This window comes from Drosophila sechellia, chromosome 2R (assembly GCF_004382195.2).
Source record: "Drosophila sechellia strain sech25 chromosome 2R, ASM438219v1, whole genome shotgun sequence".
In the NCBI taxonomy this organism is placed as follows: Eukaryota; Metazoa; Arthropoda; class Insecta; order Diptera; family Drosophilidae; genus Drosophila; species Drosophila sechellia.
Window position 1 is genome coordinate 12,935,202 of NC_045950.1, and position 20,975 is coordinate 12,956,176.

Below are 20,975 nucleotides of genomic sequence, written 5' to 3' on the forward strand. Positions count from 1 at the left end.
AGGAGAATTTCCCAACATTCGGTTTTGCATTATTTCAGAAGCCAAAAGCGGTCGAAAAGCTCGCCACAATTTTCATTTAATTTTCTCTTTCCGCCGGGGAGCCATTCTCCGGACCACCCCCTTCCACCCAAAGAACATCAGCCCCAGCACATCCCCGACTTTCCGAAGAAGTTGCGTAGGTGTCCGGGTTGCTCGTCCGGGTGTGTCAACTGCTGCTGAAAGATTTTCGTGTCGTCGTTTCCATTCCGCCCGCCCGCAGACGACAGACACGAATTCTTTCGACAAGAAAACACATTTCAAAACTTTTTCCCGTGCGCCTTTAACTTTTCTTTTTTTTCGAATTTTTTTTCGATTTTTTTCTTTGATATTTTCTTGGCGGTGTCGCAGTGCGTAAGTAAAAAGATTTAGCAATAGCAATGAATTTAGTTAATTTATGGCATTATTAATAACATCAAGAAGAAAACGAATATAAAGCGAGGAACTCACAAAAATATTTTAGAATATTTAAAAGAACTTTCCAAAATTACGAATGCTGCTATACCCTTAAAAACACAAACTACATATATTCATAATAATAAGTAAAATTTAATATTTGAACATAATCGATAAAATGTTAACAAGTTGGTTCAGAACTAAAAAATATGCTATAAATATGAATTATTGGTTACGAAATCCAGAGCTTGCAACCCTTTGGAAAGAGTATTAGTTTCGAACCATGCGTAATCACTGGTCATATGACCATTTAAAAAATATGTTTTCCCCATGATATATTTTTGTTTGTATCACAATTTGGCTTAGTAGAGAGATCTAATTAGGCTGCATTCATTTCAGAGTCTCCACGAAACTTCAAAGATCTGCCTATGGGACAATGGAGAAATTCAGTGGGTCAGCTTAGTTATGCGGAGATTATTGAATGATAGCTAGGCCAAAGCCATAAATACTTGGCCCTGTGTGTATCGATGTTTGTGAATGGCACGAGCTCAACATCAACCTGCATAAAATGCAAATAAGCCCGACAAAAGACGCGCCAGAAACCCCCAAAACCAAACAAATTTACGACCCAATCAATAGACTTCGAAAAGCTGTTTTCGGCCTTTGTTTCCCCCTTTTTTTTTTTTTTTTTCGGGTTTGTTTGAGCCTCACTAACTTTGAGACGTTTCTGGTTTTCTACGACCAAAGGTATTCCACTTGCCCCAAAACGAAATTTAAATTAATTTGTGAGCAAAGTATGGCATATTATGCAAATATTGAACAGGCTCCAACCTCTGGCATTTCCCCTAGCAACTGAATGAGAACTGTTTTCGGGGATATTTTCAAAAGCAGTCAACACTGCGTATACTTGTTCAATTTAATTCCTAATCATACCCTGTACTACTCGCTTCAGTTTTAAACGCCACTCTGACCGCATCTGTCGAAAATGATTTTTTCAACGGAACGATAACCCGGTTGACTCGCCTTCGAAATCAGGCAGCTAATCAGTGTTATTTAGCAATGACTTAGCAAACGTTTATTTTCTAATAGTCCCAAGTCGAATCGTCAAAACAGGCGCATTCCTTGAGGGCAACTTTGAACCCGAAGGAGATAAGCCATTTCGCTGATTCGGAACTATTGAAAGTGCTAAATAGATCAGATCATTCCCTAGGAATTTTGGTTGCGTCAAAAAAAGCATGAATGAATAGCTATATAGAGAAAATTCCCCAAAGACTTCAAGGCGAAATCTAAATTTAGCCAAAGGTTTATTCTTTTTCGATGACAATTTATTATTAAAATTTATGACGATATTAACACGAATTTCGGAATAATACTTTTACGCATTTGACGTTTTTATAGGCCACCCCCTTAACACCTTTCCCAACACAATTTTCATCTTCGAGAAGACGACTAAAAAAGATTTGTACCAATTCTTATGCGAAGAAGAGTTTGAAAATTAAGTCTCTTTGCCGCGTTTTTATTGCATAATTATGGGAAAAACGGCGACACAACAAAGTATGTAGAAAGATTATAGCACATTTTGACCCCAGAAATAAAATATAATTCTTCTTAAAAATCTATTTGTCTGGGGCTTCTAGAAAAGAAGCCTTGACGAGCCCAGCATCCCGTCCAATAGAAACCAATGATCATAAGCAGATGAAAAATGCCATAAACACACATATGCATATGTATTAAGTGGAAACGTGTAATTTGCATAAAATCGCCTGATTGAACGTTAAATATTTTATTTAAGATTCAGATTATGGAGTCGAGAAATGCTCATAAAGATCAAAATCCAACGGCTTTAAGAAAAAAGGTGCACAATAAAAAAAAAAGACTTCGAATATTCCCCAAAACATCAACTATAAACTGTACCATTTTGTAAGAGATTTCTTTCAGTGTCTTCATCGAAATCAAACTGAAAGAGAGAGATGACCCAACTTTAGAGCACCTGACTCGATATACAACAAACAGAATATTTGCATAAATTACCCAAAAAGTTTTTGAGGCTACTTTACATTTTTAATGAACAACAATAAAATAGTCTTAGGCATATTGAAATGATTAGGTACTCCCCTTTTGGTCGTTTTTGTTTGTGCTTTTCCGATCAATGTGCAAAGGTGATGGAGGTAAACATTTTATGACACTAATGGATAAAATATAAATAAACTTATTTAGTAAAATGAAAGAAGTAAAAAAGAAGTAATAAATTGAAAATCTTTTGAATTACATTGAAATTGGGATATTATTTTGATATTACAGCTGAATTTCAAAATCTTAATATACGAATATTATTGGGTTAAAAGGGTATTTATTATTAAAACATTTTAGGTAAAGGCTGTTTTAAGATTACTATGAACAATAAATAAATGGATAACTAATTATTTATCCGACAGTTGTGCCTAAGCAAAAAGAGGACAAATTTTTTTTAGACAAGCGGAAATATTTTATTGTGTCCCAAACAAATAAGGAAAACTTTAATTACCAACAAAAAGATCACCAAGATAGCATTACCTTCTTCCCCCGGTCTATTTAAAACAAAAACCTTTCAAATATTTAAATTTAACGGCATCTTGAAAAACGGTCGTCTTCCAATTGTCCACAAAACGAGTTGGCAGGGCTGTCAATAACAGAAATCAGATTATTTGGCACAAGTATCGAAACCAAAAGCGGACAAAATCTATCGCCCGTCGATAGATAAATCGATTGTATGGCCACAGCCAGCTGGTCTCCCTTCGCCATTCTTAAATTTTTGTTTTGATTGGTGAATTTTGGCAGGGATTAGCATGGACGATCCTCTTAAGCCCAAGCCAGTTCCACTGGCTGCCGAAACGGTACTGTGGTTCGAGTTCCTGCTCGATCCGCATAAGATTACGCATCATCTGCAGCGCCCGCATCCCGGTATGTTCGACTCACTTGTGGAATCCGGCCGACAATTCGAGATTACAATCCATACCCACCATTTACAGAGCCCAGCGCCATGGAGCTGATCGTGCAGTTCATCAGCATGACGCCGAACACGGCGCAGGAATCAGTGGGGACGCCTGGCAGTGATTTGCAGAATTTAAACCAGACGCCACTTAATTCGGGACCCATTCCCGGCGTGGTTGGTGGTGCCCCTGCGCCGACAACGCCCAATGCCTCCGGCGGAGTAGGCATGCCCCATAGCCCACAGAGGCCCGCGGAGAAGGGCCTGCAATTGAACCGCAAGCAGTTGGCACTTAAAATCCTCGAGCTGAAGGTAGCCACTTGGCTGAAGTGGGATCTGGATGCATTGGAGAAGAACATGCCTGTGATTATGCAGCTGGCCCTGCTGCGCGATCTGTGCACCATAAGCTACGGCTGCTCTTTGAGTATTCCCCTGCCCAATGATTTTGACGCGAGAATTTGTATGTTGATTCCTAGCCTCCCCATATACTCCTCTATATCCTCTATAATCCTTTCAGCCGCTGCTGGAAACGAAAGAGCAGCAAGATTCGCATTGACCATATACCACCGCCTGCTACTGCGAATGCAACTGATCAAGGAGCAAGCGTTAAAAGCGCCACGTCCTCAAAATACAATGTAAGATGTGGTTAAGTTATACAAACTGTAATGCTCAAATAAGGTTCAATTATAGGTACCAAACTGTGGACCAGCTTCAGCAGTTTCTGGACACACCGACTCAACCATCCATCGAGTATTTGCAACAGTTGTGCGCATCGACAAAACCTTTCTACATATTTCACTACGACACCTTTGTCCCGCTGCGGTGTGATGATCTGGGCACTGGCCAAAACTACGATGTTATGCACCTAATTACACCCCAGGAATTGAGAGCCCAACTGCACTACGAGCTCGCCCAATATTACCTGTACACCAAACAGTATGTTTTGGCCCGGGAAGCGGCCGCCGCGTGTAATACTAATCTGCAGGCAATCCCGCCACAGACAACTCTATATTACTGCCACATACGACCGTCAGAACTGGAAGGCCTACTGCAGGCCTGTGGAATTAGCGCCGAGGAGCAGTCACTCCTGGAGAAGTTCCAGCAATCGCTACTTAACAACTACACAGACATTGTGTCCATACTGCGATTGGACAACAGAAGGCGAGAAATCCCCTTTATAAGCCGGCGGCAACTGGAACTGGACATTGAGGGCTCCATATCCACGGGCATACTCAAGGAAACAGTTCAGCTGCAATTGCAGGTGGCTGCCTTGAATGTGGTGCGCAACATCTTTGAGTGGGGCAGCATCTTCGGTAGCGTTGAGTACTTTGAGAAGTACAGGGAACTGGACTGCCTGCCCCCGCTGGTGGAGGGTTTGCAGGAAATGCTGCCCCACTGTACTTTCAAAGAACAGGCGGCACTCAAGCACTTCCTCATCGACTGTTTGCTTCATCAGGGCGGGCAGTCGCGACAGTTGCTACAAACGGTGCGAGGATTTGGACTGTTCTCGTCAGATGAACTCCAGGATATTGACGAACAGATGCTGCAGGCGGCGCCGCCGGTGCCCACCAACTCGTTGGCCTCGCTTTCCGACTGGATGTGTCACTCCAAGAGTAAGAGATTCTTCTTTCCTGTAACTAAATTCATTAATTATATTTGAATTTACCCCTTCTAGTAAGCAGAGTTGACGTGGGCGCTCTGGAGCGACAATTGATAAGCTGCACCAATGCCAACACAGTGAGGATTCTGCTAGTGAAATTATGCGCAACTGCCCCCGGAAAACCTCTGTGGGCCATTAATCCCAGTTGGGACGTACCGCAGCCGCTGAAAACACTTATTATGGCCATGCCGGTTAGCTTTTTGCAAGACTTCAGCTATGTTCTGCTCGGCAAGGCGCGAGAATTGGCCACAAGGGGCAACTACATCGATGCCGTTTCTATGCTGAGTGTACTGAAGTCGGAAAATCAGCGCCAGGAGATGGCGGCCAATGTGCAGCTGATGTGTAAGCTCCTCACTTGGGAAATCCTACACATTCAGATAACACAGTGCCTGGAGGAGTGGCACCAGAAGCCACTAGATCTGCAATCCTTGGGAGGAAGATGCAAGCAATGTTTGGGAGCCCTGCAGGCAGGAGATTCTATCGTTCCACGCCCGGATATCCTAGAGAGTTGCGCTATCATGCTACTTAACCTCACAGAATTTCCGCCTCTCCTTTACCTGGATAAACGGGCGGGTCCGCTGGAGCTACCCCTGGCCTTCGCCGCCACCTTCATCGAGATGGAGAAGATGAAGGGCCCCAAGAAGGTCTGTCGCGATGCCTGGGAGCTGATGCTGAGCATGTTCCTCAACGTTCCGAAGCGTGGCTCCTCAGGAGTTGGCGGTATCAGTTCCCTGCAGGCCTTCCTACAGCGAATCCGCCACCAAAGCGTTTTCGGCCTCGCCATCTCCATGATCGGCAAAGTCCACAACATACTTAAGGATGACCCCAACCATGATTTAAGCTGCGAGTACATGCAGCTGTGGCCTACCAGCATTAACAAGTGAGTATAGTTATAGTTTGCTTTGGAAAAATAATATCTTTTAATCCGCCTTTCAGCCCCATCAGCTACAGTTTGAGGAGCGTGTGCGAGACCCTTCAATGGCTTCTTTCCGAGGCTCTGTCCTATTATCCGCAAACCATTTCTTGGCTGAAGATGAAAGGTGATCTAGATCTAGCCATCGGCAATAATGAGTCCGCAATGCGTTGCTATGTAAATGCGCTGGTTACTGGCACAGACTACTGCACCATGCCGCTGCAGAGGAATGTGGCCGATGACTATGTAATCCGCAAGATGATTCGTTGTGCCGCCAATCTGGGCTGCCACATGCAGGCCACCGTTTTGTGCCAGTTCCTTGATGAGATTGACTATGGCATTGTGTTCAAGAATCTCAGCGAGAAATCGTCGAATTTCACTGACGCCATGGATGCATATTACAGCTGCATCTGGGATACCACTCTGCTGGAGTTCATCGTCAATTTGCACGCTAAGCGAGGAGAACACAGTCGGAAACTTGAAGCGGTAGGAATCTATTACTCGGTGTTCTTTTGCGGGTAATCATTAATTCTTATCAACTTTTTAAAAAACAGATTTCTATGATGGGCACTTTGGAGCTAAATGCAAACAACAATGAGGAGATCAAACGAGAATCTGCCATGGTGCGGAAATCGAGATTTCTGCGTGCCCTGGCCAAGCAGTATTTGCTGTAGTCGCAGCCCCCACAGTCCAAACTCTAATTCAAAATCCAATATCCATAATCAAACACCACAACCTCACCCGCACCCACAAGCAGACCAACTAGCATTAAGCTCAAAGATGTAGTTTTTATTGTATGCATAGGCTTTAAATACGATTAAGTTAAGATTAAAGAATTGTACGTTTTTCCAGATAAGACACGAATGATCTACTTGGGTCGCCGGCCTCGTCCACCGCCGCTGGTTTTGGCCTTTTTATTATTGGCGCTCTTCTTTGCTTCATCGGCTTTTCGTTTGGCAGCGTTTGTGGCATTCGGGGTGCTGGGCAGTGTCTTAAAGAAGCTATCGAGTCTCACCTGAGTCTGGGCTTGTTTGGATTTCATCAGCTTTTTGGCACCGTTGCGAACGCGCTCTTCGTTGAACTGCCGGTCGCCGCACAGAAATTTGACAAGACCTTCCTCATCCGGCTCGACCCATTTGAGGTCTATGGAGTCGGCATTGGCTACCTCCGGTTCGATGAAGAGCTCCCGCGCCACCTTGTAGTTCCAGTTCTCGGGCACAGTGTATTTGCTAGAGTCCAAGTTATCCAGAATGGTCTCTATATCCCGATAGGTGTTGATCAGTTCGATCGCTCGCTTGGGTCCAATACCCTTGATGCTCTCACAGTAATCGCAACCCAGCAGAATACATAGATCAATGAACTCTCGGTTGTTAATGGCCAGACCTTCCAACAGCTTGTCGTAGCTAAACTCCTTGACGGGCATCTTTCGCGCCTCACTGTAGGTAAGGTATCTCAACAGTTTTGTGGATCCGAATGTGAGGGCGTCCATATCCTCCGTGGCGGTGGCATAGACCTTTCCTGCTTTCACCAGAGCGGCACACTGGGCCTCCGCTTCGCACGGTGCATCAACATAGGGCACACCCATTAGCGTGAGCAGTTCCTTGGCCTCTTTGGCGTGCTCCTTGGTCACCCGGACCAATCGGCGATTGAACTTCTCAATACCGGCGTCATCTCCCGCATCGGTGGCTGCCTTCAGTGCCTTCTCCGCTTCCTCCCGCCGCTCGGCGCGCTTCGCGAGCTCACCTGACTTTAGATCTGGGGGCTTTCCATCGAAGACATATACCGGCTTGATTCCGTTGTCCAGCAATCGGATGGTGCGGTAGAACATGCCCATTAAGTGGGACGTGGGATCACCATTTACGGTGGCCAACTGGGCGCCTTCGGAGCGCACGGCGATGAGGAACTGGTACAGGCACATACTGGCATCGATTGCCACCTTGCGACCTTCGAAATGTAAGCGTTCTATTTAAGTTTTGTTTATATTTAGCAATAGAACAGGACTCACCGAAAAAATGCTTCATCTCACTTTCGCGAATCGCCTGAGGCGCCAGATCGGCAATGAGCTTAGATAAGCCCAAAATTCCCATGGCGATTGTATGTTAACTTAACACTTGTTATTAATTAAATATATGATTATATCAAGTAAAGCCGGGGGTTTATCAAATTGTTTTGTTTGTGAAAACACGCCGCGCGCTTTTTTGGCAACAAGTGTGACCGCCTTTTTAATACTTAAATAAATACCAGAACGGATTTACCATTTGTATGGTAAACATTTTTTATTCGCTAAAGTGTTTGTTTTTACAAATAGGCCATTTTCATTTAAAATTTTCTATATAAATATTTATATATATATATATATCTATATATAAAAATATACATTTAGATCAATGTGACTGATGCATTAGGTCAGCAAAATATAACAAAATCATATGGTTTTGGTTAACACTTCATTTAAAAGAGAAAGTGTCTCCTTTAAATATTTTTACTTGCATATATAAATATTTTAGTCCGAAGCATTAGAAAGCTAAATATATCATAAATAAATAGGACTGGTTAATAATTCATTTAATAAGAAAGTATCTTGTTCGACTATTTTAATTTGCGCATATAAATATATTTTAAGTCAGATCAGTGTGACTAATACATTAAAATATGATTACCAGTAATCAAAATACACCAGTTAATTAAATTATTACCCAAATTCAATTAAAAATAAAGATTTTCTTTTGAATATTTTTATTTGCGTATATAAATATTTTAGTCAGATCAGACTAAAAGATGCACTAGAATATGATTACAAGTAAGCAATATAGTTAGCTTAGAATAATTGCGATAGAGTTGACTGGACACTATCAACTTTTGGACTTTTGGATGCATTTTGATATACAGAATAATAACATGGTATTAGTAACTGAACATATATACCAACATAATCGCCTTGTAAAAAGCCCGCCAAAAGTGAGCAATGAAAAGGGCACCCATTATTTGGCCGGGTATTTTTTAGTGCTTGTCGACCTCGATACTATCGATTGTGACACCTCTTCTAGTGAGCAGATTGAATGTTTGTCGGCTGACGGAAAAACAGAAGAGCCATTAGAAATATGGTATGTAAAAAGGTGAAAAATGTGGGGAAAAGCGCCGGAAAGTGTTCGCCAGCGAGGTAAAATGAAAACGGCGGGATTGATAAAGTATTTTGTGTGTAAATAGAGCGCAACAAATTATCCGCGAGGCTAACTGTCCGACTATCGGTTCTCTCCCGCCGTTCGGTTGTGTGTATAAACATGGCGTCGTTGTGGCTCGAAATGCCGATGCGAGTGGGTGCGAGCGGGACGACTATTGTGTTTGTGTGCGCCTCATAGATTTGCAATGTTGTTTTTTCTATCGACTCTCTCGTTTCTCACTCCCTCTCTCACTTGCTCGCTCGCTCGGCGAAGAAGACACGCATACACAAACTCGCAATCGCCGAAGACCTAACTCACACTCAAATTGCGATTCGATTAAAAAAGAAATAGGCGCACCGAAACCCATCGTATTGGCCGCCAAAAAATTTGCAAGTGTAATCCAATTGTGACTTTGTATCTTTCCATGCCATCGCCGCACGAAAAGGATGCTAACAAAGCGGCAGATACGGCAGCCAAAGAAAATGCCGCCGATAAGGTAAGCGATGTGGAGAATGCATCGGTCGCTGCGGGGGTGGCGAAAGCCGAGGGGGCTCACCCGGAAAGGGGCTCCAAAGATGCAGCCGAAACCCCCGCCGATGCCGACGCCGCTGCCTCTGCCGCCACTGATGACGTCGCTGATAAAAAAGCCAAAGGAGACTCAACGGCAGTTTCAAATCCCGAATCGGATGCAGGTAAATAAAAATTAAAAGGCAAAGCCACGCGAACACACAATCATAACCAACAGCGTGTGTGAAGAACGAGAGAGAAAAACAAAAATCAAAGTGAATTTAGCGCGCATTTCAAAAAACGCGCCGAACTTTTCAGCTCTCTCTTCGGGAAAGTTCTTTTCCTCTCTCGTGCTCTTGTTCGCTTTCGGCTACTTATTGGGAGAGCTCCGATGTGGTTCTGCGGTCTAAAGCGTCGCTCCTTGTGTCTCTTGTTGTGTTTACTGCGCTATGCTGATGTTGGCATGTGGTTCGATCCCTCTCCGTGCCGTGCCGATGTTTACAAAACCATTATTAGAATTTGATGATTGTGTTCTTTATACCCTACTTCCTTCCTTCCTTGGCTTTTGTTCATGCTAAATCCTTTAAATGGGTTCTGCGTAGTTTAATGCCGAGGTACAGCAAAACTTCAATATTCATGTTCCCTTGCGCTCCCAAACGAACTTAGCATTGGACTTCCCAAGGTTGAAGACATTTATTTTTTAACTACTTTTTTATTTTATTACATTTGAACTTTTACAAATAGTAATAATAAATACAATTAATTTTAAAGCTGCAGTTGACAAAAAGGAGAAATCTCCCTCGCCGGCAATAAAGAAGTCCAACAATAAGGATGCTAAAAAGGAGGACAACTCCGAAAAGGACGAAGAGAACTCGGAAGACGGTGATGAACCAGAGGAGGAGGGTGATGAGAAAGCTAGCGATGAAGAGAGCGAAAAGAAGAAACCGAAATTAGATGCAGAGGACAAGAAAAAGGATGCAACTGATGAGTCCAAGCCAAAGTCCGGAGCCGATAAGCCCAAGAAACCCGAGCCCAAGGCCAAGAATGGCAAAGTGGCCAAGGAGGAGGACGACGACGAAGAGGACGAGAATGATGAGGATGCCGAAGATGATGACGGAGAGGAAAACGATGGCCTGGACAAGAATAACGAGGTGGCCGAGGATGATGAGAATGTCGTGGCTCTCGCCGAAATTGATCGCATCAATGAGAATATTAACAAGACTCGTGTAGATGGTCTGCAAACATTGCATGCAGTAAGTTAGCTGACGAACATTTTTGCCAAAAACTTGTCCCTAATTTCACTCCCCATTTACAGATCTGCTTTGGCGCCCAAGGCAAGAACAATGTGGTCAAGAAGAACTTGCGCTCCTTCGCCGGTTTCGAATTTGCCAAGGATTCAGCGGAGTACAACAAAAAGCTGGAGGCCATTAAAAAGGTGGATAATAAGGGCCTGCGCAGCATCTGCGAGATCCTTACTCTCGAGCGCAAGGGCAGCAAGAACGAGACTGTCCTGCGCGTGCTCAAATTCCTAATGGAACCCGACGAGTCGCTTTGCTTGGAGCAGGGCGACGAGGAGGAGGAGGAAGATCCCGAGGACGAGGATCTGGATGAAGATGAGGAGGACCCGCCCAGTGAAGAGGACAAGAAGCGAAAGAGCGGAAAGTCTAGCGGCGGCGCTGGCAGAGGCTCTGCACGCAATTCCACCGGACGTCCCCGGCGCGCGACGGCAGGAAAGAGTATGTTCATCTAAATCAAAAGTACTTCATATATCTAAACATGTTTACGTTTTACTTTCAGAAATGTCCGCATATGTAGATTTCTCCAGCTCTGACGATAGCGAGCAGAAAGTTGCAGTTCCCAAGAGGAGAAGAAATGATGACTCCGAGTCGGGCTCAGATGTAAGTATCCTTCGCCCAGAGACCATGCACACAAATTGGCTCATATGTCGTTTTGATTACAGTACAATCCTTCTGCCAATTCCGACTCTGATGGTGGTCGTGGGGGTGGTCCTGGTGCAGCAGGTCGCAAAGTCCCAAGCCGCGGTGGTCGCGGTCGTCCTGCGCGCAAAAGTCGCAGAAGAAACTCTGATTCCGAGGAAGAAGAGGAATCAGAAGTTTCCGATGCCGACAGTGATGTATGTATTACTACTATAAACTTATGACCAAGTGACCTGTATTAAAATACCCAAATCCTCAGGTCCCAAAACGCAAACGTGGTTCCGTTGGAAAACGTGGACGACCGGCAGCTCCTGCGTCAGCTGGACGAAGGGGTAGAAGGCGAGGTGCAGCTTCCCGCAAGCGTAAAGATTCAGATAGCGAAGATGAGGATGTATCCGAGGATGAAGAGGAGGAGGATGTCTCCGATTTTGCCAGTGATCAAAGCGAAGTATGTAAATTTAATTAATATCGAGCATTTGGTGTTTTATCAAAGCGAAGTATGTAAATTTAATTAATATCGAGCATTTGGTGTTTTAACATATATATGCCAATTTCATAGGAGGAACGTCCCAAAAAGAGCAAGAAGCCCATTACGCCTGCGAAAAATAGCAAAGCTAACAACAAGTCAAAACCAGCTGGAAAGGGTAAGTTCAAGAAAGTATGAAAAGCGTATGAAATAACAATTAATGTAATCCGTAGCCGATAGTCGATCGAAAAAATCAAAGAAGGAATCGTCCGAGGAAGATGATGATGTCGATGACAAAGATGAATCCGACGAGGATGAGCCACTAACCAAAAAGGGCAAACAGGCATTCCCAACGGTTGGTAGCCAGTAATCGAAATCGTAATGTGTTATACTCATCGAACATCTAATTGCAGGACGAACAAATACGAGGATATGTCAAAGAGATTCTGGATAAAGCCAATCTGGAGGAGATTACCATGAAAACGGTGTGCAAGCAAGTGTATGCAAAATATCCTGACTTTGACCTAACAGACAAGAAAGACTTCATCAAGGCGACAGTGAAAGCGGTAAGTCACAAGCATATTTATAATTTCTGTTTTCCCTAAACTCAATTGATTTACCAATTCTCAGTTAATTGCGACATAAAACGACGCATTGACAAGGCCACTTTAAAGTCGAAGAAGGGTCCAGGCTCTGTACACATACAAAAGAAAACAGGCGACAGCAAAGTCAGGACGTTGTACGCCAAAACAGAAAGAAGTTGGGCATGGTTCGCGAAATGTAACTCCTAGTAGTTGTCTCCTATAAGTATATGATTTGTACTCCTATCCTAAAAGCTATCTGCAGTTCACCTTAATCCTAACGTCAGCGGCAGTCGACTATCCATTCTTATATATATTCATCTGTATATATAAATTTTTATTTGTCCAAACGTGCGCACGCACGCACATCATTTTCTATTTTCCTGAAAGTGTGTGCTAACGACAGCTCTGCGAAGTGTGTAAATTAAACAAAGAGAAACTTGTAAAAATCCGATAAAAAAGAAACACCTAAACTGTAGTGCATTTTGATTTGACGTTCAACAAGAAAAGATGTATTTAACCTTAAGGCACAAGAAATAATAAACAAAAAGCAAAATTACAAATTTATAAAAGCGTGAAATATATGAAATTTCACACACTGGCAGCAGTACAAAAAAAAACGAAAGTGGAAAACATTTTAAATTTACACGATTACAAAACGTTTTTGGCCAATGTAAAAAAAAAATAATGTATCTTTTTTGGGCGAGTAATTTTAAGGCACACTTGAGCGGAGCTCCTGAGTCAAATGTATAACTGCTGTTCCCAAAATATATCCTTGAAACCCATTTTGATTTTGATGTCTCCATCGCATCCCAACTCCTGCTGTTCAACCCAAATGCTCGGGCCCCAGTGTGATTGAAGATAGGAAGGTTTCTCGGCTTATTAACTAGAGACAAGCTCACAGCAAATTGTGAGTAAAATAAACAAACAGAAGATTGAATGTGGAATGAGGAGAGGAATAAAGTTAAATATTATAAATATTAGATATTTACAAGGTAATAATAGATGTATGTTAATTTTAAAAGAACAAATGAATAGAAAAAACCGAAACGTTTAATTGCCAGCAAGAGAAAAGTAAAAGAACAAAATCCGTTTCAATATTATCACAGTCGCATCTCAATGGAAGTTTTCCCGTAGTAAACTCGTAAATGAATATCAAAAACAACACTAATAAAGCTCCACTAAATTAGTTTAGTCCCAGAAATTGGCAACTAAGCTATATACTCTTGTGCATTCTGTTGTTTCAATTTCAAATGTTTGCTAAAAAAGCTAAATGGAATGCAGTAATAAAGTGCTACAAATTAAGAGAAACCTTATCGATTTTCTAAATGGGTTGGAATTATTGAAATGGATCAAAATCCCAGTGGCGGAAGTAATCTGATTTTTTTTTTCTAAAAGCGTTCTTTTTAAGTAGTCCATATATATTCTGACTTAATTTGAAGGAAAAAGATTTTTTATTTTGGGTTGTAGAATGGGAAGTTTATTTGAAATGTAAAATTGTTCAATTAGGACATTTTCTACAATTGAATTTAACAAATATCTATACGATTTAAGAAAATAATTAATCTAATTTCTGTCGGGGATTTACCGGGTGGTAATTGAAAGCTGTCGAGTGGACAAAACGCTGAAACATACAGATAGTCAGTTATGATTCAGATATAATATATATATATATTGTCAAAAATGGTTAATATATGTTTAAAAAAAAACAATGTAAATATCAATTTCGGGACAAAAATACATATATCAATGAGAAGTGTGGATAATACGGGAGAAGGAATCAACTTTTCTCTCAATTGTTCCTGCAAATAGATCAAAGCACGTAATTTAAATGAAACGAATGGAAATGTATGCAGAAATGTAAATTTCAAAAATATCATTTGATTGCAAAATAAACGGCTTGACATTGGACCCAAAAGAAATGCTCAACGAAATGGGTTATTGAACGTTCTACTTTTAATATTTGGTTGGGTCATACTTACCTTGGACGATATAGGATACGCAGGATGTCCTTAAAAACCTTTGCTAGAATGAAAAAAGAAAATCGACTTCCCACAACCATAATAAATTGGGTTCTTTTCTTTCAAACTGCCATATTATTCGGATATTTTTTTTAATTCTAGACCTGAATCGCTCTTATTATACGAAATATACACAAAATGGAATAGTATAAATTAGGGATTGGCTTGGGAGCCAATGTAAACCGCTTATAGAGCAAGCAAATGATACCTTTAAACGATATTTTACAAATATGTATACAGCACAGAATTTATCAATAGGGAGCACTGTTCGGGAAATCAAATATCGTTCGTTTTGCTAGGCAATTATTGAGAAATACGTATATAAATATATGCATATATATAGTCAATTTTCAAGGAATAGTATGTAGTATAAAAAATATTCAGAATAATCAGTTATGGGTATAATATATGTGCAGTTTGATATTAAAATTGTACTCCAATGTGGTTCCAAGCATACCCAATAATGTGGCAATCAATCGACCATCCCTGGGAAAAGTCAAAAGCCCGTCCCGATCCCCAAGGTCTCTTCCACGAGCAAGAACGACCAGAACCTCTGAAAATACGCTCAATAAACGATTTTCATATGTGGCATAAACAATCAGCTGGAATTATAAATCAAGAGCGATACAGTCGAGTCCCGACTATCTGATACCCGTTACTATTCATTAATGTTTTGGTTTAGGATGAGGGAACTTGAAAATGTAGTGGCATATCATGCATCATTTAGCGGAATATAAAGACAACTAACTTGAAAAATATATTTGCTATATATGCCAAGACAAGTAACGGGTATAAATGTAATTAATAGAAACGCAATAGGACACACAGCACCGAAATGCTCCGTGCTGGCAATATGTATGTTGATATATATTATATGGTATATTAAATGTTTATTCAATGCTTTGCCGGCCGCAGGACGGAGATCAGGATTTGGATGGTAGTCCCGAACTGATCCTGCCTGGCCGAACAACGGTTACAATATGGTTGATCTGCTGTTGCAACAATCAGATATTTGGGGAGACGTAAAACTTAGATTATATATCGGTATTAAGACTAAATTATGGTAGACCTACATTCATTGGGTAAGTTTCATTGTTTCAATTGCAATATGTTTAATAGACAGTAATAACAACACACAATCTTACCAAGTTTGACACTTTTACAATATATGTATGGTTCGTATTTCATCGTGTTTTTTTTTGTTTTTTGTTTTGTTATAGTGTGAAAAAGTTTTGGGGTTTGATTTCGTATTTCTGCTATTAACTGGTCTGAAGAGCGGCCTCTGAAAATACCATACTTTATGTTTGCATTCGGTGAAATAGATATTAAAGCAAGCATGATTATCCTGCGCGTTCGTTTAAAGGTAAATATTGCAAGTATATTCAAACCAGGTTTATAATTTAAAAAAATATCATAGAGCACGAAATAATTTAAAAGTCAGTTCAGTTTCACCTTAGTGCTACAAAAATGATTTCATGGATTCTCCAGAACTGAAAGATGAAAATATTGTTATGCAAGATGTTAAATATCAATTAAAGAAGGTAACCTTTTGTACCAGGCCCTCACTTGAATCAAATTGAATATAAAGGTCCGATCAAATCTTTTAAATCTTACCAGATCAGCAGACATATGTATATATGATCAAGTGTAAATGTCGATCATATATAGTTCAAATGGCTTCTAGTACAACTAAGCTAAGCTAAGTACGTGAAAATGAGTTCGTGTATATAAAACGTTCGATTTGTTTATTGCTACTATTAAAGTTGAGAAGTTTAACAAAGGGTGCCTTTAATTACTAGAACGCCCATTGCAGATCGGTTGCCTGATTTCACGGTGAAAGAACCTATATATGCGATGTATATATATATAACTATATATATGCAGATGTGTATAAAAAATGAAAAAACACCCAAAACGGATTCAATTAGCGTCTCTTAGTATGTCTGTGCAAGTGGTGATCATGAACAGCAAGAGCATTATGTTTCAATCGGTCGGAATTATATGTAAGTATTAGGTAAAAGTAAACTTAGGATCTCGGGATAATCGCTTACAAGCTAGTGGTGAAATTATATGCAGTATCCAAATAATAGAATTAATTTACAATTCTGCAAAAGCTTAACGTTCTCCGATTTATCCGGGTCCTCGCCTGATGTCCGCCTTCATCCCATGGTGATGCTTCTGCTTTTGCTTTTGCTGTTGTTATTGCAATTAAAAATCAATTCATTTCTGATTTGCTAGTTTTGTGGGGGGATAAAAGACATAGGACATAGTAGAACAATAGATCACTGCAAAGAGTTTTACGCATGGTAAACAAGATTTGGTTAGGCTATTACAAGTCATAATGTAGGCAATGGATCACACCATTTTCCAATTGAGTCAACAAACTTAGATTTGGAGGAAAATGATAATCATCTGAAAACACACAACCCAACCGATGAGGGCCATTACTATGGTTATCATAACATGATTATCATTGCCTAAAATCCTTTCCGAAAAATTGATCTCGCCCAAAATACAAATTCGTACCAACATAATTGGAAAATGTGAACCCAAAATTGTATTGTGTAAAATATTTGTAATGCAGATGAGGAGTATTGATTTTCTAAAATAAAGCGATCATTTTTAAGCAGATGGACAACGCAAAAATACGTAATGCATATAATTTATAGGCGGCAATTCAATTTCAATAGAATATACATAAACACACTCCTCTGACAACTACTAGAAATGTTTTTAGCTTAAAAACTCACCCCATTCAAGGCACCTGCATCGTCCTCAACCCGCAGCATCTTCCACTTCGGCGTTCGCTTCCACTCCCACATACACCTCCTTCCCGCCACCGACGATTCCGATCCCGCCGAACGTCCTCAGTGATTGTCGTTTTTGTGCGATTTCTGCTGCTGTTGGCCCGGCGCACCGGGATAGCCGCCGTAGCCAGCGCCCGGATAATTGCCAGGATAGTTGCCCGGCGGACCACCGCCCTGCCCTCCACCGGACTGAGGCGCTCCCTGGGGCTGACCACCAGCTGCAGCCGCAGCTGCATAATACTGCGAATACTGTGCATACTGAGTGGGCGTCATGCTCTGGCCATACCCACCGGCCGCCGCTGCAGCAGCAGCTGCTGCCGCCGCAGCCGCAGCGGGATTGGGCTGCTGGCCGGTGCTGGGGCCGCCCTGGCTTGAATTCGGCGTACTGCTTTGTCCACCAGCTCCGTTCTGCTGCTAATTTTAAGTATTTCCATTATATAGATAATATTGTATCGAAGGGATGGCATTCCACCCACCTTATTTTTTAATGTCTTTTCGATGGCCTCAGCTTCTTCAATCTTGCCCACGCTGCGATAGTACTCCGCCCACTGCGCACTGTAGTCGGCTCCTCCGGCACCAGCGCCTCCTGGCTGCTGCTGGGACTGTTGCTGCTGTTGGGGTTGTTGCTGCTGTTGCGGCTGGACAGGCCCGGAGGAGCCGCCCGCCTGCTTGGCCTTCATTTGCTGCTCGATCATTTCAGCCTCACGATGGCATCCCATTTGTCTAAATTGGAAATATATAGGTTTATATAAAGATATTTATGAAAGCGTTGTTGGTGAATGCTTACTTGTAGTACTCGATCCACTGAGCCGAGTAGTCTTGGCCACCGGAAGCTCCTCCCGCAGTAGCGCCTCCTTGATTAGCCATGGCCATTTGCTGCTGTTGACCGGACGGATCCCAACCTTGCTGCCCGTAGGGTCCACCCCAAGGCTGTTGTTGGTAGCCAGCTCCCGAGTTGGGATCGCCTCCCTGCATTTGATTCTGGCCGCCATAGCCGCCTTGCTGCTGATTGTGGTGGGAGTTGTTCTGGCCACCGCCAGAATTTCCGCCACCACCGCCGGGACCGCCACCAATGGGCTTGCGAGAAATGACATTCAGCTCCATGTTGATCTTCTCGGAAATCATTTGGCGGGCAGCCTCCACCTGGTCGGTGGTGCCCTTAGATTTGAAGAGTTTCTCGTTGGGGGGATTGCTGGCATTGCGATCCATTTCAGTGTGCGCTCCAGATTGCTGGTTGATCAGCTTGATGGTCTCACCGCCGCGACCAATAACAATCTGCATGGAAATGGGTAACGTTTAGAGAGCTTGATACTCTGGCGCCATGTTTCTGAACCTACTCCACATTTGGAAGCGGGAACTAGGAATGTAATTTCCTCCCGACCACCTTGGGCGTGATTAACACCGTATCCATAGCCGTAGTTTGAGTTGCCAGAGTCTCCTCCTGGGCCACCGCCTCCTCCATTGCCATTTCGATTCATGCCGTTTCGTTGCTATCGCATGAGATATAGGTAATGTATTTGCCTCTAAGAAAATACTTTCGACTCACCATCACGTTTTCAATTAGCCCATCAATGGTGCGCTTGGCATCGTCGACCTGCTGACGAGTGCCCTGAATGACGCACCTGCGGTCGCCCATTTCGTCGTTCTTTCCCTGGATGAACTGCAGTTTGCAGCCGCACTCAGTTTGTATTTTACGTATCATGTCGCCGCCTTTGCCGATCACCACGCCAACTGCAATTTTGGGCACAAAGACTTCGGTGCTCTCGCCGCCGTTGCCATTATTAAAGTTATTGAATCCCATGCCTGGACCGCCGCCACCTCCTCCGCTGCCCCGACCACCCTGTTGCTGACCCTGTGCGTCCTTCTGGGCAATCAGGTCGAGCACCATCTGCTTGGCGTGCTCTATCTTCTGCGCCTCGCCGGAAATGCGAAGGGGCTTGATTAGCTCCTGGTTTGGTCCGTCCTGGATGATGATCATTTTGGCTCCGGTCTTCTCCTGCAGCTGTTTTATGGTATCGCCGCCCTTGCCAATAACCAAGCCCACCTTGGCGCCCGGAATCATGATCTCCTGGTAAGGTGGATACCCGCTAGGTCCCGGTGGCGGCATGTTGATCGTCAACAGCACCTCAACCTGTCCCCCGCCAGCCCGATTGGCCATGTTCTGAATCATTTCGCGGCCCTTGGTGACTGTATCCCTTTGACCACGCAGCATGATAACGCGATCTTGATCCTGCATAACCTGCACTTTTACACCGGACTCGGCCTGGATGTGGGTGATGGTGTCGTTGCTGGAACGACCCATAAAGGCGCCGGCCACCGATTCGGGCAGACGGATCTGCTCCTCACAGCTTGTTCCCGCCGAGGCGGCCAAGCGAGCGGCTACCGCAGCAGCCTGGGCGATTGCCTGAGTAATGCTGGCACCGCCAGGACCTCCGCCGCCGCCACCACCACCCCCGCTGCCGCTGCTAATGTTGGAGCTATTGTTGGCGTATTCCGGACTGCCCAAAGAGCGTTTGGATTCCGGACCGCTATCGCCGTCGTCGTTGATACGCTTAAAGCTGGGTGCTCCACCCGAAGACGGTGGCGATGGACCCGCTATGGAGCCGCCCTGCTGGCTTGGCTGGATCTTGGCTGCGATCTGGTTTGGGGATTGGGGCAAAAGAAGCCGAATCAATGCCCACTTCCGCTTCTTCCTCTTCCAAGTGGTGGGAACTCACCTGCTTGGCACGCTGAATTGCCTGGGCGAGTGCCTGCGATTGATTGATGCCGCCTTGTTGCTGGAACTCGCTCATAGTTGTTGGTTTTTAATAAGTATGTAATTCGGTTCTTTATGATTTTTTTTTTCTGTTTGACCGCACGCGTTGAAAATTCAATAGCCGAAAGCGATGATTGTTTCACAAAGGCTGAGAAAATACTATGAATGTTATATTTGGCTTTCTCCGAAATTCGTTTTAGTTACTTTTGAATGCCAACTCTGCCTTATAGTTGGGCTGTTATTTTTTCGTGCTCTTCTACGTTTTTTTAAATTTTTTCTTTCGGCTTTTCTGTAAAAATTATGCGTTTGCAAAAAAATTGTATAGCATTATGCTTGACTGGTGGCGTTTTTTTCACCCTCAAGATTTTCACTGCATTTGGTTAACGGTAACACTGCGCATAAGGTATTCACGGTTTGAGTCCGCGCTTTTGGTAAATTTGTGTTAAATTTTATATTAAAAGACTTATTTGAATTTATTTAAAATAAAGGGTGTACTCAAATTTTATGACATTCAAACTCTGTGTGAATTTGCTCAATGAAATGTAAATTATCTTCACAAGTTTCAAAGTAGAAGCATACAATATGTATATATAGAAATATCAAGCGTAATTGTTTGGCCATAAAATTTAGCTACCATAATAAGGTATTAATTATATAATGTTTTCTTATATTAATTATCCGTATGTTTTATTAAAAATAAAATACAAATAAACGTTACAAATTTATTTTTATATATGGTATATTTGAACGATATTTATTTACATTGT

The 20,975-nt window shown here is 42.6% G+C and overlaps 4 protein-coding genes across 9 annotated transcripts; 2 read left to right on the plus strand and 2 right to left on the minus strand.

Moving 5' to 3' along the window:
* Positions 1 to 3,179: 3,179 nt before the first annotated feature.
* Positions 3,180 to 6,829, plus strand: LOC6609504 (integrator complex subunit 8). The gene is made up of 7 exons (XM_002034152.2): positions 3,180 to 3,372; positions 3,441 to 3,860; positions 3,918 to 4,035; positions 4,091 to 5,013; positions 5,076 to 5,940; positions 5,997 to 6,459; positions 6,528 to 6,829. Exons 1-7 carry the CDS (start codon positions 3,258 to 3,260, stop codon positions 6,645 to 6,647), a joined length of 3,024 nt encoding a protein of 1,007 aa, XP_002034188.1. The 5' UTR covers positions 3,180 to 3,257; the 3' UTR covers positions 6,648 to 6,829.
* On the minus strand, positions 6,742 to 8,182 carry LOC6609505 (flap endonuclease 1). The gene is made up of 2 exons (XM_002034153.2): positions 7,979 to 8,182; positions 6,742 to 7,917 (listed from the first exon to the last, which is right to left on the minus strand). The coding sequence occupies exons 1-2, from the start codon at positions 8,058 to 8,060 to the stop codon at positions 6,842 to 6,844; spliced, it is 1,158 nt and encodes a 385-aa protein (XP_002034189.1). The 5' UTR covers positions 8,061 to 8,182; the 3' UTR covers positions 6,742 to 6,841.
* An 819-nt stretch (positions 8,183 to 9,001) lies between these two features.
* Positions 9,002 to 13,936, plus strand: LOC6609506 (protein DEK). 4 transcript variants are annotated; one of them, XM_032716220.1, is made up of 11 exons: positions 9,002 to 9,077; positions 9,580 to 9,826; positions 10,413 to 10,894; positions 10,957 to 11,377; positions 11,439 to 11,539; positions 11,602 to 11,775; positions 11,838 to 12,026; positions 12,138 to 12,222; positions 12,278 to 12,399; positions 12,458 to 12,610; positions 12,675 to 13,936. In XM_032716220.1, exons 1-11 carry the CDS (start codon positions 9,075 to 9,077, stop codon positions 12,687 to 12,689), a joined length of 1,992 nt encoding a protein of 663 aa, XP_032572111.1. In that variant the 5' UTR covers positions 9,002 to 9,074; the 3' UTR covers positions 12,690 to 13,936. The 4 variants fall into 4 exon arrangements, with proteins under 4 accessions (XP_032572111.1, XP_032572112.1, XP_032572110.1 ...); XM_032716221.1 differs by having other exon boundaries at positions 10,419 to 10,894; XM_032716219.1 differs by lacking the exon at positions 9,002 to 9,077 and having other exon boundaries at positions 9,447 to 9,826; positions 10,419 to 10,894.
* A 1,566-nt stretch (positions 13,937 to 15,502) lies between these two features.
* On the minus strand, positions 15,503 to 20,555 carry LOC6609507 (far upstream element-binding protein 3). 3 transcript variants are annotated; one of them, XM_032716217.1, is made up of 7 exons: positions 20,171 to 20,554; positions 19,000 to 20,091; positions 18,791 to 18,943; positions 18,241 to 18,728; positions 17,930 to 18,176; positions 17,397 to 17,864; positions 15,503 to 16,931 (listed from the first exon to the last, which is right to left on the minus strand). In XM_032716217.1, the coding sequence occupies exons 1-6, from the start codon at positions 20,243 to 20,245 to the stop codon at positions 17,514 to 17,516; spliced, it is 2,406 nt and encodes an 801-aa protein (XP_032572108.1). In that variant the 5' UTR covers positions 20,246 to 20,554; the 3' UTR covers positions 15,503 to 16,931; positions 17,397 to 17,513. The 3 variants fall into 3 exon arrangements, with proteins under 3 accessions (XP_032572108.1, XP_032572107.1, XP_002034191.2); XM_032716216.1 differs by having other exon boundaries at positions 17,397 to 17,867; XM_002034155.2 differs by lacking the exon at positions 15,503 to 16,931 and having other exon boundaries at positions 17,514 to 17,867; positions 20,171 to 20,356; positions 20,413 to 20,555.
* Between the last annotated feature and the right edge of the window lie 420 nt (positions 20,556 to 20,975).